Source organism: Apis cerana, linkage group LG12 (genome assembly GCF_029169275.1).
Source record: "Apis cerana isolate GH-2021 linkage group LG12, AcerK_1.0, whole genome shotgun sequence".
NCBI lineage: Eukaryota > Metazoa > Arthropoda > Insecta > Hymenoptera > Apidae > Apis > Apis cerana.
This window is the reverse complement of record NC_083863.1, coordinates 8,611,877-8,629,030: the sequence shown is the minus strand read 5'-3', so window position 1 is coordinate 8,629,030 and position 17,154 is coordinate 8,611,877. Positions and strand designations below refer to the sequence as shown.

General features: G+C 42.9%; 1 protein-coding gene across 8 annotated transcripts in view; it reads right to left on the bottom strand.

Moving 5' to 3' along the window:
* The window catches only part of LOC107998986 (ankyrin repeat domain-containing protein 6), a 109,665-nt gene that overhangs the window by 3,693 nt on the left and 88,818 nt on the right, over positions 1–17,154 (bottom strand). For all 8 annotated transcript variants that reach the window (XM_017058596.3, XM_062083054.1, XM_028667302.2 and 5 more), the window contains 2 exons: positions 436–645; positions 124–222 (listed from right to left, as the gene is read on the bottom strand). In XM_017058596.3, the coding sequence (XP_016914085.1) occupies positions 124–222; positions 436–645 (309 nt within the window). The remainder of the gene's footprint in view (positions 1–123; positions 223–435; positions 646–17,154) is intronic.

Sequence of the window (17,154 nt, the reverse complement as noted above, 5' to 3'; positions counted from 1 at the left end):
TTCGAGGAGGTTTTAAATTAGGAATCGAGGAAAGGTTTTTTTACTCAGATTAGGTGGATCGTTTTTACGCGATATTCGAGAATGTCTTAAATTAATGCAATTTATTGCATTTTTAAATCTCACCTTGTTTTGATCAGACACACGGCAAAGGGCGGAGATCAAGATCCTCGTAACACCTGCGTGGCCGTACCTCGCAGACGTGTGTAGCGGCGTGTCCCCGTACTGAAAATTGGGGAATCTTTCACCCATCTCAAAGTGTTACAACGTTAGAAACGCGAAACGAGGCGATCGTATTTACAACAGCGGTTAAAATAAAAGCTTTGAAAGGGGAGTTGCGCGAAACAGGAAAGCAAGAAACAAAAGAAAAGGAAAGGAAGCGGGGAGAGGCAGAGGGAGGGGAAGAGAGGAAGGAACGAAAGTTGGCCTATTACTCACGTTGTTTTGAAGGTCGGGATTGCAACCAGCCAGCAGGAGCTCGCGGCAGCTTTGGTTGTGTCCATTTTGGCAGGCGAGGTGGAGCGGCGCGAATCCAGCGAGATTCCTCGCGTGCAAGGGTGCACGTTGGGTCCCCAGAGCCTTGGCCAGGGCTGCCACGGTTCTGCTGTATCCTCGCCACGACGCCTCGTGCAAAGCTGAATTTCCATGCTGGAACACGGGTCGATTCGATTCACGTTAGAAGGAACGGACGAGAGCCTCGAGGATGATATCGATCGATCAAAGCCTCTCCTCTTTCCCCGTTCGACAACGGTCACGAGTCGATCGACGGATGGAAAGAGAAAGGGAGAGAAAGGGAGAGAAAGGAGGAGGTCGGTTTGAAAAAGAGGGGAAAAAAGAAGGGAAGGGATTTGCGGAAGATATAGAAGAGGATATCGGGCGGCGGCCTGTTTGGCCGTAATCGGATACGAAATCGGGCAAAACGACGACAGATCGTCGTTAATCACCGTTTCTCCGTCCATGACCGATTCGTAGGCTATCTGTCGGATGACTCGTAATGACGATTAATTGATTTATTTCGCTTGGAGGGATGGGTGAGGCTGGTCAAGTAAGTTACCTCGTTTCTTTCCTTTTTCTCCGCATATTTCTGCTGTAATTTAATTACGATCGCTCAGATATCCGTTTTCCTTTTTTTTCCCCCCAGTACACGTGGTGGATCGCGTGGTGGCCGAATTAAAATTATCGATAAAAACATTTCTACGTGGAAAGGGATATATCGATATTGGCGGGCCGAGATGATATAATAAAATTCCGTGCAATTAGTTCACGAATGAGGTAAGAACAAGATGTAATTTGTAAATTATGTTAAGTTTCCTTACGTACGAGGACGAGAAGGAATGAAACGTAATAAACAACATTTCCCCTTCGCGATAAAATTATATTTGCAGCCTGGTAAACATGCCAATCGTACAAGTTAGTGCGTACACGAACGCGTAAACGTCCGGAAGGGAAGGGAAGGTAAATGGAGACGTGAAACCGTTGGAACGTACCTCCGGGAACTCAGCCAAGCTTATCGTGGGCGGTTCCCTTCAGGGTGGGTAATGTCGCACACTACATCACAAAATGCCTATTCAATTTAGATCAGCACGGTGCCGTGCGTCGTTTCGATCGCCACTCGTCCGGATAAACGTCCACGATATCCCGATTTTCTCGATTTTTGCATCAAGAATAATCGAATTTAGCTTAATCTCCTTAGTGCGCGATTGATTTTATTCCTCGAAACATCCAATTTTTCTACCTGAGAGTCCCTTTTGAATTTTTAAGGGGATTCTTTTTTTAATCTTTTAATTATAATTTAGAGCTCTCGCGATTTTTTTTTAAATTTTATACTTTCTAAGATTCTACCAAGAAATTCCCAATGAATTCCTTGGAAGAGATATTTTGTGGCATTTTAATCTTTCGGTTTACGACCTTCTTTTTTCTTTTTTTTTTTTTTTTTCCTTCGATTTCCATCGTGTTGGATATTGAAATGCGTTATATTCAGTCGTAAATTATATTTATTATTAGTAATCTTTAAGAAGAATTTTCTTGGAAGAATGGAAAAGATGAAAGTTCGAATTGAAATTTGATTTTGGCTAGCTATTATTGGCAAGGGTAATAAACATAATACCGTTATCCGTGACGTGTCATCGCTTTCGGTTCGAGGGTGGTTATAATCTACAATATTGGTTACATTAGTCCTGTGTTTAACTTGAAACTTGATGATAAAGGCTCGTAAAATCAATAGGATAGAACAGGATCGAATAAAATGCAGCTATACGAGGGTCGTAAAATTAAAATTTTTCAAGACATTTACACGAAATTTGATTTATGCTTAATAAAAATATGCAACAAATTCTAAAAATACCCTCGCCTCTACGTAATCGTTAATAACGCATACACCGGAATATTTTATTCGCTTTCGATTCTTGATAACATCGTGGGATTTGAAAGTTACACGCCCGTCTCGTTTTTCTCGTTTTATCATTATATCATTGCTTCCCCATCAAGCAATCAATTTATAGCGATCATTAGCTTCCATCAGAATGAAAAAGCAACGATCAATCATAATCTTTTTTCCTCCCTTGGGGGGAGCAAAAAGATTGAAGATGCATACATCTTCGGATATATGAAAAAAAAATCTAACGATACAATACGCTTCGTAATTTCGAACTGACTCGAAACTCTGAGAAATCACTCAACGACCTGAATCGAAATGATTTGATTTCGTTATCGGTAAAATTAAACATCACAGTTTTATCCGCAAAAAATCTCCCTCGTTCGAATTGAGATATATCGAGCAACAAGGAATAATCAAAGAATAGGAGAACGAAAAAAAACTCCAAAAGTAATAAGCATGCAAGACGAAATACCGCGTTGTTGCCACCTATCTGCTCCATCAAGCTGAAAGCCCATTAAAGAAAATTTCCTTTTTTCTCGGCCTAAGTTATGCGTTATCAAATCGAGGGAAAATTACTCGCGCGGCACGAATACAGTATTTCTCGATTTTCTCCCTTTGCACGGGCAATTTGCCGCTTGTATCCCGCGGCGAGAGGCCAAGCCCACGTATCGGTTCCACCACGGTGACGACGTCGATGATCTCCGGGTCGACGTATTACCGCCACCACTTTTCCTTTACGAGTTTTTCCACGCGTTTCCTCGTCCCCTTGTTCGCTTAAACTTGACCCTTTACGGTATCCACGACGTGTGCTTCCCTCCCGCCAATTCAATAAATCGATTCGGGAGAAATTTCGAAAGTTTCGAGAAATTTGGTTGAATAGAAAAGACGAAGAATAGAGAAACGAATTTGTCCAAATAAAGAAAAAAGGAAGGATATATATAAGTATACAGAAGAAGGGAAAGACACGGATAGAATTCAACCGTTACCAATTCCTACACCACCGCCAATAGTTTGTTAAGCGAATCAGGTTCCGTTCATTGGTATACACGCTGCATCTTCCTCATTCATGCCACTCCGCTCCACTCGGTGTTGGATCACACACACCCGATATAATACGCGAGCAACATCCAAATCAAGTATTCTTTCAAAGCTTGTTTTCGATTCAATTTGCGAATAACAGTGGCGATCCCTCGAACGAATCTATCCCGAGCGAATTTTTGACATATTTTCGTCGAGATCCCCAAACGACATCAACGACGGCCGTAATGACACAGCTGGCTGCTTTGCCGGTGAACTATGATTTATATATTGTATTTATTGTTTAAGGCCGTTGAACCCTTCTTCTCCCCTCCTTCGCTCAGCTTTCCTCCTTGCTTTCACTGTTCCAGCCCTGAAAGCCGCGATCACGAAGACGTCGATAGCTCCGTGGACGACGAGCAGGATGGGTCAGCCTGGCCTCTGGAGGCGACCGCTCCAAGGGTCATCACGATGCTATCGCTCAACCGGAGGAGGAAGGGACGTTGTTGGTCGAAGCGCGTGGACGTACGTGCAACGCTCTCGGACCTCCCGAGGACTCGGAAGTCGCCGCGAGAACGGCCATGCATCATCCCATTTTTTCCTATCGCCGATTCTTCCTCGTCCATTGTCCTCTCTCGGTTCTCGGCTTCTCGGTTCCTTTTTTCCTTTTTTCTCCTCTCTCTCTCTCTCGAGAGAGATAGATTGATTAAGAATATCTTTATTTCCTTAGGATTCCAAGATCTTTGGAAATCTATAAGAAATCTCGTCTGATCTTTGGATCTGATCGAGTTAGAGATCTAGATTCTGGGAAGATTTAATGTAAAATATTCGCAAAAAAAAAAAAGAGTCGCCAATATCTCGGTTGGAGATCTACGGGTTGTAAAGAATAATTTAATAAAAATGTTTAAGTGTGATCGGAAGTCGTCGGGAGAATAACTATCTTCGTTCGTCTGATCTTTGGATGGATAATGTTGATCGATTTAGAAATCTAGATTCTGGAAAAATTTAATGCGAAAAAATAATCGCCGACTTTTCCCCTTGGAGCTCTATAAAGAATAATTTAATAAAAAAGTTTAAGTGCGATCGGAAGTCGTCGGGAGAATAACTATCTTCGTTCGTCTGATCTCTGGATGATAACGTTGACCGATTTAGAAATCTAGATTTTATGTAAGAAGATTCAATGTAAAAAGTTCGAGAAGAAAAATAGTCGCCAACTTTCCCCCTTGGAGCTCGAAGGAGGTTATGAAGAAGTAACAATTTACAGTAAAAAAAAAAAAAGAAATATTCGATTATTCGAATCATAATCCCTTCTAACTGCAAAATGTACGTACGTGGATCGATCTATGGAAGAAGATAATTTAAGCAAATTTCGCTATTGTCATTTTCGTATCAACCGAGTGGAACAAGCTCGAGTACATAACGTATTGTCACGGTGACTGCTCGAACATCGAGAGCGAGATCGTGTCGGAATGCAAGGAGTAAGAATTTCCTGTAACCCGTTCGCGATGATTATCGGGAAGCATGTTCACGTTGGTACGAGCAAAGACAATTTCGTGAACGGACTACGTAAATGATAAATCTTCCTTAAATTTCTCCATTCCACTTCGATCCCTCCATACGATCGTCTCAATAACAACGTTTATCGAATCACCTCTTATATCAATTTCTCTTAAGAAAATTCTTTCCGAGAACATTTTTTTTTTCATCTTTTCGATCGACGAATAAAATAATGTGGATAAGATTCTCAAACTGTATAATAATAATAATAATAAAATTCAATATTTCTTTCGCAAGAAAAAAGAAAGAAAGATCAACGAAATTAATCGTGTCACACGATTCAGATAAATTTACTTGTTTATTTTCCCCTCTCTTTTTTTACAGAAAGATGCGCTCGAGCGATATCCCATTATCCCAGTCTCGTGTCGTCAACAGCCTCGAGCCGTATCCTATTACCCGCTCGTCAGTTCCTATGTTCCTTAGAACATTACACCTTTATCCAGGTAAGATCATCCATCTATCAGGACATGTTATGCGTAATAAACCAATGAACTTCATCAAAATCTCTGATCGACTCGCTCCAGGCTTCCCCGGCCAACGATTAAGAAACTTCAAGAAGACTAATCGCCGAAGTGTGGTCCCCGAAGATTGGATCGCGTCCAAGTTGGAAAATCCTTAACAATCGCCACGAGGGCTCGAATACCATTAGGTAAAGATCTTTCCTCCAAGCCTCCTCCTCCTCTCATTTCCTTCCTCCTCGTTCCAGCTCGTGACTCTCTCCCTCTCCCCTCCCTCGGTACATTATGGATCCACGATCGATTCCATCGATCCGGAAGATCGTGCTCAATTTAACGGATAAGGGAATCTCGTTAAAACGTAAGATCGTATATTTTACCATTGAAGAGTAATCGGTGTAGATGATACGGAATTTACACGAAAAAGACTTAAGAAATTAAGATTTTTTCCTTTTTTCAGAATTCAAAAGCGAAGGAGGTTAATTGAATATTAAAAAAAAATCATTTGTTAGCAAATGATGGAAAATTAAGGGAAGATAAATAGAATTTTTTCACGCGAGAAAATTGCGTATCATATTTGAATATTATTCAAAGAAGACGAATCACTGTTTCGATCCTTGAGGCAATCTATCCTATTAAAAATATGATATATAAATTGCCAGTTTGACTCTGCGTTTATCGATACCATCGATCCGACACAGGAACGACAACGACTAAACTTAATTAAAATCTTAGGATGCAATTTGTCCTTCTTGCGAGGAAAATAGATAGAATTTTTCTCTAACAAAGAAGAGCACGCGAAGCGGGAGAATAGTCGATAATCGCGACAGGTTTCTTCTCTCTAATATTATTCATTCACGTCCGGATATCTCGCGCGATTTTAAAATTATCCCTCGTTTGCATATCCCTATATATATAGTTACACACCCTATATACATTTCTAAAACTATCCCTTCGCACTATCATCTCTCCACATTCTACTATCCCCTTCCCTCCCTTTCTATTTTTACTCACAAACCTACGCTATCGTTCCACGGCCATCTAGAATTCGCGCGTTCTAATCTCCGCGAGAAGGAGAAAGACAAACGATCGCAGCGAGGCGCAACCGACGATAATAAACGTCTCCGCTCCCATTTCCTGCCTCCGCGTCCCCTTCACGCGTCCATCCCCTCCGCCACGCGAGGAGAAAAAACACGCGGTCCTATTCCGCGAGACAAGGAAAATGACGTAGAAGAAAAAGAAGGAAGAGAAGGAGAAGGAGAAGGAGAAGATGGGCAGCTCGCGTCGCGGCTTTATTCCGGCCGCGGATCGATTCGATCGATCCATCAGTGGGTCGTATCGTGCGTAATAACGAGACGAGATACAGGCGGAGGACGCGTGTACACGGTGCATAGGCCGTGTTGCGCTCGCGCGAGCGTCGCGTGTGCCCACGGTTCATTGACCACCGAGGCGTTCGCCGGCTACGGCCGGGTTCCTTCTTCTCCTCTTCTGCCGAGAGAAGCTCGAATGCCGGCTTCTTCCTCCCTTCCACCGTGGCCAGCCCGTTTTTTTCCCCGTCCGTCGCGCGAACACACACGCACACCAATACATTCTCTCCCAGGCGAGAGCGTGTGCGGTTTGCCCGATCCTCGCTCGGGAATAAACCACAATGTAGAGGGCCAGGGGCGGACAAGCGGCGAACCCGATCTTCCTTCCTTCCAATTTTTCTCTAATTTTAATCTCAAGGGGTTCAGGTATTTTCCTTTCTATGTGGTCTTTTTTTGGATAACTGTCAGGGATAAGGGGATTGAGATTTCTCGATCGGTGTTGTTGTCGTTTCGGGTTCTCCTTGTTTTTCGAGTTTGCAACTCGATTATATTCGTCGAGGTAATTTTTCCAGTGGAGTTCGAATACGATGGATTCGCGTGTATTTGGTCTCTCTCAAGGGATTCATTCGTGCAATTGAGAGCAGTTTTAAATTTGGTCATTTGGAATTGAATTTGTACGTTTCTCGTCTGATTTCTCGCGATATTCAAGCGTTTGGCCTGCGCATATGCGGGAATGGATCGGGTTTGGAGCGAAGAATTTTGGGTTTGGTCTGGATGAGGCCGAACGGTGGGAAAGGGATCGGTAATGAATGTGCGTCGAGGTGAAGTTCAAGTATAGTCAGAGAGAGAGAGACTTGAATGCCTGGGTGTTGCGATCTATGGCCCGTGTTTCGTGATAGAGGCTGGTTCTCGCTTCGAGAAAGTATCTCGTGGGAATGATTGGAGGATGTAGGTGAACTTGTTCTACGTTTTGTATTCCTTATAAAAGACAAAAAAAAAAAATCGTCGAATTTTCTTCCCCAACTTTTCTATCGAATTTATTAAGCAAGCATTAAAACGTTTTCCTAACCTTCCTAAATTTCCAATTCAAAAATCGAGATTTAAGAATTCCTCAAAATGTTAGAAAAAGAAAAAGAAATAAAAATTCCTTTCGAAACTTTTCCAGTAAATAGTTTAAATCAGAGTTGATCAATTAACCTAGAAGAAGTAATCAATTAAAAATTTGGAATAAAATTAAACAAAAAAATGCTTGAATAATATTTATTCGTAATTGATGTAATACTTTTTGTACCCTTTTCATACAATCTCGTTTTACCATTATTATTGCATTTTGAACAATTGAATTATCCAGCTCGTATAAACTTTGCCCATCACCGTCGAAAATGTGACAGAATCTCTGGGCGGCGGGAAACAGGATCCGTACGAATGCAAAGGGCAAGATTTCTTGATGCGTCCCTGACACGTACCACTTGGAAAGCCGATCGGTGGCTTTGTAAAGAAGATCCTTGCTCGAGGCATTGTTGCATGTGCATAATATGCGTCGGCCATTATACCGACTCGCGCCACGGCTCTCTCTCGTTTCTTTTCGCTTCGCGTACCGCCGGATTTTTCTCCGATTATTCGAATCGCTCCACTCCTTCCTCCGTGCATCACATTTACCATTTGGATTTTCGCATTCGTGTAATAATGATATTCGAAAGAGAAAGAGAGGTTGAAGAAGAAGATGTAATGGTTAATACTCGAAAGATAATGACGGTGCGGTATGGCGTGAAGCTCGAACGTTTTATGCTACGCATTACATTACGCGTGGAATTTTTGAGTTTAAGGGAGATTGGATGCGTGCGAGGTATTAGTTATACTTTTTGGGATATAACGGTTTTTTTTAATAGGCTAATGGATTCCGAGTTCGCTATTAAAGTCATCATTACGTTTACGACGTAAAGTATTGGAATTTTTTCGCGGGGAGAGGAATTTTTGATCGACCTTCCCTAAAAAGAGACAAGAGCGCGAGGAGGATATTAGATGTCGAGATCGATATATCGAAACGTTGGATTTTACGCGCGAGAGGGAGGCGTTATGCGAATGCTGATCACGCGATCGCTCGGTCGAGTCAACTTGCAACTCGAGTATGCGGGACAAAGTTGCGAGAGATGGCAAAAATTCTGAGCAGCGTTGCGTGAAGTTGTGGAAAATTCTTTCCCAACCTACCTGAAACGCTTCGTTTAATGAGAGGTTGAAAAGTATCGTCTTGCAAGTAAAAGAAAAAAAAGAAGAGAAGGAAAAAGTAAAATAGAATTCCTCCCCCTCTTTCGAAAATGAAAACTTGTTTAACTTCAACCCCCTCGAATAATTTCTTTTCATCTTCGAAAAGAGAGAGATCGCTAACGCGGCGCGAGCCAGAGGTTCTCATCGTTAACCACGACGTGAAAATTTGATATCGTTCTCGAGGAAGAGAAAAAGGGAGAGAAAAAGAAGAACGAAAGGATGGAATAAATGGAGAACACGAGGTCGCTCAATCCGGTAGGTGCGATATCTGATCGGTGGCAAGATTTAAAATACACACAGTGTTTTCGCAACCGCAACTCGTTCGCGGTTTTACAGCCATCGAGGGGAGGAGGAGGAATTCAGATCGTTTCCAACGTGGATGTTTATTCGTCGTTTGGTTCCCCTTCAATGATTCAAGAACAACGCCTCGCCGTTTGGTCAGGCTTTATTACAAGACGGTACGCTCACTGTTTGTTCGAGTTAAACTGAGACAATGGTCCATAGTGTGACCACGGCGCCACAGGGACGAATGTAACAACGGTTATTGCTTGTAAGTTTTTAATAATGGATAGCTGCACGGCGTAACAGTTTGCTCGAAGAATTTATCGACGATATTTGCGTTAAGAATTTATATAAGAGTGATGTAAGGATCTTTGACGAGGTATGAAATTGAAATTTATATTAAATGGCTGTCGATAAATCCCTTAATTCTCCTATCATCGTTTTCAACTTTTCTTCCCGACAATCATTTTGCGATATTGTAAGCATTTAACTATTTCGATACATTTTTTTCAAAATATAATTACAACGATTATATTATTCTGTATTTTCAAATATTTGGACGTCCACAACATGTCCACGCTCTAATTGTGCAGGTATATAATAAAAAATCGAAGAGAAAATCCGCCACGCGTATTTATAAATAATAAAAATATTAAGATTCGAAATACCAAAATAGAGAAGCACATATATAAAACATTCCGATTGGAATCTACAAGTTCTACGCAGCATCGTTTCTACTCGCGACGATCTATATTTCAAGGGAGAGAAGAAGAAGAAGAATCGCTTGAATTTCCCGACAAAGGAGTTTCGTTTCGAGAACCGGTGATTCGTCGAACGAAATCGATTCCCCTTTTACTTCGATTTGCTTTCGAAGGACATCCGAGTCCGCTTCTTTTCCGAGCCAGCTGCAGTCGCGTCGCAGCTGAGATTGATCATCGCTGTCGGTTCTGGCACGCTGAAAATTACGGAAACCGATTCCGGTTTCTAAGCGCGCAAAAATCGCGAAAAATCGAACGCGTTGTTCTCCCAGGATCGTAGCTCTCCGCTCCTCGACCATCTTTCCTCTCTTCCTGTTCTTTTTTTCCTTCTTCTTCTTCTTCTTCTTCTTCTTCTTCTTCTTCTTATTTGTCCGTTTGTAAAACTGGATACCGGTCGCAAAACGCTAAGTACAAAATTACTAAGAGATTTATCAGCCCTCCCTTACCGTTCCCTCTCCTTTTTTTTTTTTTTTTACCTTCTTGAATTGATAGTCACGTCGTTGGTTGACGTAATGTTATTTATCACGTAAATGGACCGATCAAACGGTAAATACCGTGAAATTAACACGAGGGTTACGAAGTTAAAGTGGAAATTTACACAGATTGGAAATCCTGTAAACAGTGAAAATCGTTTTCTGCGAGACTTTCGAATCTCGGTTAACAGATTTTTCTAACCACCGACTCTCTTCTTCAACTCACGCGTGCAACTTTCCTCGACTCGGCTCGACTCGAAGCGTAACGAAGCCCGCGCATTATCATTCCACGCGTTTCGAAGGGGAGAATTGTTGGGGAAAAAAGAAGGGTAAAGAAAAATCTGCAACGGTCTTGTTCCCCATCCGCAGCCCGCCCAGCTGCTTTGTGCCAGCTCGGAGGAGACGTGCACACGGGTAAGGACAAATGCGCGCACGCCCACGAAGCGGCAACCACCGGGTTCTAAATCACCGGTAAAAGCTGGCATTGTTAACTTCTGACGTTTTCCACCGGTCGCAATGCATCAGCCGACACGAGATATCCGTTTACGCGAAACGCGGCTATCCCATTTTCTGCCGAGTTTAAACTCGCCGAGTGAAAGAAGCTGTACGGCCGAATCTCGAGGTATTCTCGAGAGAATGTCCAGAAGCGACGAAAGTAGCTTTCAAACAACACGGCGATTGTGCCAGGCATCGCCTTGGAACATGGTTTTCGAAGCATCTTCTCTGGTGTTCGCGCGACAGGAATGACGAAATGTGGAGAGAATGTGGAGAGAAAGACGCGACGGATGTTTGCTGAAATTTCGGTGAAGGCGTAGAAATTTTTGAACAGGTATCGAAGATGGAAAGAATGAATTCTTGGAAATTTAGAAGAATCGATTAATTTTTTAATGGAACGTTTTTAGTGGAAGAGATCTGAAAAGGAAGTTTGTAAGAGAAATTTATGACGACGGATGCAAGAGAAAATAATATTGCAAATGTTGTGGACAGATGAAACGGTTCAATTTATAAATCAAGACAGTTTTTATAGTTGCACACGGGACAATGTGCCAATGTTGGGTGAGGGGACTTGAAGATGAAATCACAAGAAGATCGTTTAGAACAACGCTCACTTCGAATAACACCCATCGCTCACTGAAATGAAACTCCCGTTCTGTAACAAGATCATTAATCATCACCTATCGTCCATCACCGGTGGATACACGCGAGAAAAGGAAGTGAAATGAATTTCTTCTGTTAATACGCTTCATAGAAATTCTACGCATTGTATCATATTTCATGAGTTCTCGATTACAATTGATATATTATTACAAGCCCCGAGATTAAACGATTGTAATTAAAACTTTTTTCCACGGTTAATATCAATTTCCAAAAAATTCTCTCTCTCTCTCTCTCTCGATTCAACTTTTTCGTTGCCAAGTAAAATAAATTTCGAAGTAAAATCCACCGTCAAAATTTTCTTCTTTCACCATTTCTCATTCTCTTCGTTCTTAGTGGAAAGCTCCGCCATTGTGCATCTAGGTGGATCTAGCCGGAATAAACGTACGTAATTTATATAATTTATTATTCAAGGTCTGGGATAGATAGGGGCGAAGTTGTCGATCGTCGCGAGGCTATCTATCAGTCCCGAGTCATTAGAAGAGCCGAGGCAGTCACGATGGCCTCTCCTCTGGCAAAAGATCATTACGTTCTCGCTTCCTCCTCCTTCCCTTTTCTCCTCTTGCATAAGCTGAACAGAAGAGGCTCTGTGGGGATGGACGACGGAAAAAAAAGAAAACTCGAGACCCCTATCGACAAAGGAAATTGTTCAAACAAAACGAAATCATCGTGCAATTACGCCAAGGTCGGCATCCGATTCCCTCATCCGGAATCAACGTGAAGTAATCGCGGATACATCGGTGACCAATATTTTTGTAAGGAGTCGCTCATATTCACACGTAAATTTTGTTTCTCTCGTTCGTCGAATCTCGAGAAAAAAGAAAGTTAAAATTGGTAGAAACTTTTCGATGAAAGGTTTGAGAGAGATTTAACGAGATTCACAGGAACTGAATAAAAAGATTAATTTTCTAATTATTAACTCGTTCGAAAGAGGAGAAAGAATCCGATTCCTCGCATTTTTGTGACACTTTGGAATTCGATGTTGATCAAATTTTCGATCAAATTTGGAGAATGTCAAACTTGAGGATCAGCTAGAAAAGTCGGATTGTTGTGAACTCGAGTGGCAAATGCAGATGCGTAATATGCAAATGCGCATGTTTCGAAGTTTAAAGGGAATAATTTACGCGTTATCTGGGATCTCCGCTAATTCATTGTTGCTATTCGAACGCGGCGTGCGCCTATAGAAATTGCGACATCCTTTTTTCAACCTGCTGCATCGCAATTAGATTCATTCATTCACGTCGGGACAATAATAATCGCAGAAATACCGGTTCCCTCCGCGTGTCGATAGATAGACATCTTGATAAGCCATTGTCCCGCTTCTTTTTTTTTTTTCTTGCTATTGTACGCAAATTAGATTTGCGCCGCGATGAGGTTAGGCATGACTAATTCGCGCCTTTGAATTCAATCCACGATTCTAAATTATGGTACCGTCGCTTCGATGATTCGACGATTCGTAAATATTTGGATAATTTTTTTTTAAAAATTCACACCTTCCTAAAATATAAATTATCCTCCAGATGATAAATTCCGTGATCTTGCAGGTCTCTCTGCCCATCCAAATATCCTTCGCATCTATCTATATCTCACCCCTGCTTTCCCCTCCTTCCATTTTGGAATGGAAATCAAATTTGCATGCTGCTTATTTTCGATGTTGATTTCTACGATTAAATCACATTAAGTTCTTAACGATGACTTTCATTGCATAATTTATCATTTAATTTTCCGCGAACAAAAATTTTTTGGAAATGCGATAAAAATTCTCTTGGGGATTCAAAATCGAAGAGAAAGAAAATCGCGTAACTCTGAAAACGATCACTGATAACAGATTCTGACGGAAGTTTCACCGTCTCGGTTTCCTTCGCCGCTTCTTTCTGTAGTACCGTTCCATCCGTGGCTTACCCCTGTCGCGGCGTTAAACGGTTGAAATACGTGTTGGAACGGCGACGCTAATTAAACTATAAATTCTGATCCGGAAACGGTGGTGTTCGACTACGGGTTTCGCCTAACGATTCCGCGAGAAACCTTGTGTAACGAGGTGAAAAGAAAAGCAAGATATCTCGCGAGGTGGTGGACGAAGCGACGCGCCACCGTATATCAAACACCGAGGCCTTAATCGGCATCCAAGATCTGTTCGCGGAAGCCTGTCGCGACACTGGTTTACACACGTCTACCTGTCCCCGTGGATGATCTAAACCCCATCGATCGACCGAAACTCTACCCTCCTAGAATCGACGACGAGACGATGCTCTAAATATTCCTCTCCGACTTGTCACATTCCGTTCAACCGTGGAAGATTAATCGAGTCTTTGATCTTTTTCAAAATAGAAGTTTTCGATCGTTAGAAAGAAGGAGAAGAGAGTTTCCCTCTTTAAACCCATTTTCTCTTTTTCACTCGCGAATGAAGAGGTTCCAATTATCCCCGGGGGAGAAGAAGCGGGGGAAATGAAGAAAAGAAAGATGGTTCGATTTCCAACGATCACTCGGAGGAACAAGCGCCGATCCATTAGCCGCCGCTCCCTTGGCCGAGCGCGGGTTGAATTCGCGGTATGTAGATGTCCCTTTCTCTCGGGAAGATACATTACACGCGCGAGGCATCCGCTCGCGCGTTTCCTCCCCCTCTAAGATCCTGGCGCGCAAGGAAATCGGTGTTGGCCGTCGAAAAGAATGCGAAATACCGCGGAGAATTCGCCGGTATTATTCACACAGGAGCTCGTGGAAAAATGCCGCGCATTAATCGTGGCCAAGAAACTCGCTCTCTCTCTCTCTCTTTCTCTCTCTCTCTGGGATCACCTGCTCGGTATGGCGGGTACACGCTATATTTCCATATACGCGCAGCGGGCCACTTGCAGCTGCCACGACGACGACGCGGCTGCACAGATGAGATCAACCTCATTGCCTCTTCCACAAACAAATATCCCTGGGTCTTTTATTTCGTGCGCCATTTTTTCTTTGTTTTCTCGTTTTTTCTTTTCAACGAACAATCGATGAATTAGCTTCGTTTTCTTCCTTTTTTTTTTTTTGGAGAATCGATGTGAATTTTGGTGGCATCGAGGAAGAAAGAAAGATCAGGATATATGGTAGATGGGAAAGAAGATATCTTCTCGAAAGGAACATTTTTTACCGTGTAAACAGGACACGAGAGACCCGGTTAGCGCCCCAAGACCCATAGGTCAGGCGCATTCCTTACTTTACCGCTCTTTTTACCCCTATTCTCTTTGTCCCGAATAGAGAAGAAGACCAAAACCAACGCGAGACTAACCGTTTGCTATCGAGAACTGATTCTCCTTGAACTTCCTGGCCTCACCTTCCCCCAATTCCCCCGATAAATCAATCAAAATGGTAAAAATTTTAAAAACGTTTCAAATCGTATCGATCTCGCCAACCAACGAGATCATAGAGCGACCACGCTCCTCCTCTTCCGCGATTGAAAACACCATATCCGAGCGTGCAGTAAAACTAACGGTCCTCCCTCCCCTCGGTCATTTTCAACTCATCTCACCGGCACGTCGAACGTTGCCAAGATCGATCCATCCGAGTGCAAGGTAAACAGGACTCCTCCACGAGAGAGGGAAGGGTTTAGCAGCCAGGATGAAAAATGACCACTCGAGATGGAGTGGAAGGGAGCATTAAGAGAAATCTTAATCGATTTCGCGTCCCCGTACGCTCCTTTATCCTCCTCCTCTTCTTCTTCTGCTTCTTCTTCTTCTTCTTCTTGCCTCCCTCTGTTCAACGACCACGAACGATATAATCGCCCCGACATGCAAATGCCTCCTTCGCCCTTCTTCCTCGTTCAACGCACACCGGACTCATTGTCGGTTGAGTAGGGACGACGACGTGCTGCTGCTGTTGCTGCTGCTGCTGCATCGATTACACAGGATGCAACGCAAATGAATTACGAGTCAATTGTGTCCGGTTATCTGGCCCGGCCAGATGCTTCTCTCGCCGTCTTGTACGTTATTGTGCCGAGGAGAAAACCGAGGTTGCCGTCCGTAGCGCCGTGATCTCTGTTTTACGGTTTGATTATGAAACATGAACCAGATCGCAGAACGATCGTCAGCGATCGAGTGCCGTTTTCCTCGCTTTTTATGGGATTTCGTGACCGATCTTTCCATGCTTCGCAGGCTTTTTCGAGAGTTTGGGAGTTATGGGAGAGGATTTTATTCGGTTGGTCGATCGGAGAATTACATCGGCGAATTTTTCTCAATATATATCTTAGATTTTCAAAAATGTTGAAAATCGTTTCAAAATTAACGTTGTTACTTCGTAATCCGATAAATTCTTATATCGAAAAATTGAAGAAAAATCGAGAGAGCTTGGTTCTAACTAAAATACGAAAAAGGCATTGCGTTGTATTCCCAGCTTCCTTACATCTAAAAAATTAAATTATTACACAGACGTACGTACGCGCGTCTTATTAATCACCGCCTGTGTGCAGTTATCACGGAATCTCTGTAAAAGAAATCGCTTTTTCAACCCGGCCGAAGAACTACTAAAGAATTCTCCGCTCGAAACGCAGGCAGGGAACAAACGACCGCGCTCTGAAATCGAGAATCAGTTACACGCAATCCCCTCGCTTCCTCCCTTAACGAACACCTGTGGACCAAATGCACGCGCAACGATGGGAGAAAAAGGTGTCCGCCAGTTATAAATTCCACGCTGGATTTTCCGGATCCGATTCCCCTCTGGACACAGAGCCGGGCGTGCGTGCGCACGCACGTTGCGCGCAACACACGCTTTTCCCCCTCCCGACGCCCAAGCATTTCGTTTTATTTAAAGCGGCCGATCTTTCACGCGACCGTTCCCCCTCCCTTTCTCGAACGGTTAGAGTCTGGTGGAACGTTCTCTAACGCGCCTCGCGCAAGAAGCGTAAATTTGTCGAATGAGCCATCCCTCGGATGGTGGACACGGCCAAAGACGGGGAAAGACCGTTTGCCGTGGGCGCGACAATTTACCGCGGCAATTATCGCGAGTTATCGAGAATTGTACAAGAAACGTTTGCATGCTACGCTCGAGCGCGGGAATTGACCATCTGCTGTTTACCATCGACATCCGGTTCGCTACACTTCTTGTACGAGCCGCTTACAAGGGCTTCGATTCGACCAAAAGGAATTGGAATCGCCTCGCTCGGTATTACGATGTTATACGGCCGCGAAAAATGTTGATTGAGTGGCGAGCCGGGACGTTTTAATCCTTCCACGCTCTTCGAGATGAAAGTTTTTGAAGGGAAAGAGGTTTTCGATCTTTGTAGTGGAAAATTAAATCTAAATTTCCGATCGAACGTAGGAATAGTTAGCGAACATAACTTTTTGAGAATGAGTGTTATAATAGCACGAGAGTAGAGAATTACGAGTAACTGTAATTGGAAAATTCCCTTCAGAATAAATTCGCAATTGAATCACGAAAAATTTTATGTTATTCTAAATTAATCGTCGATTCGCGAAAAGGTATGCTTTTTCGGGGATATTGGCAACGACTACGTGATGATTCATTCCGCCGGTTTAGGACTAC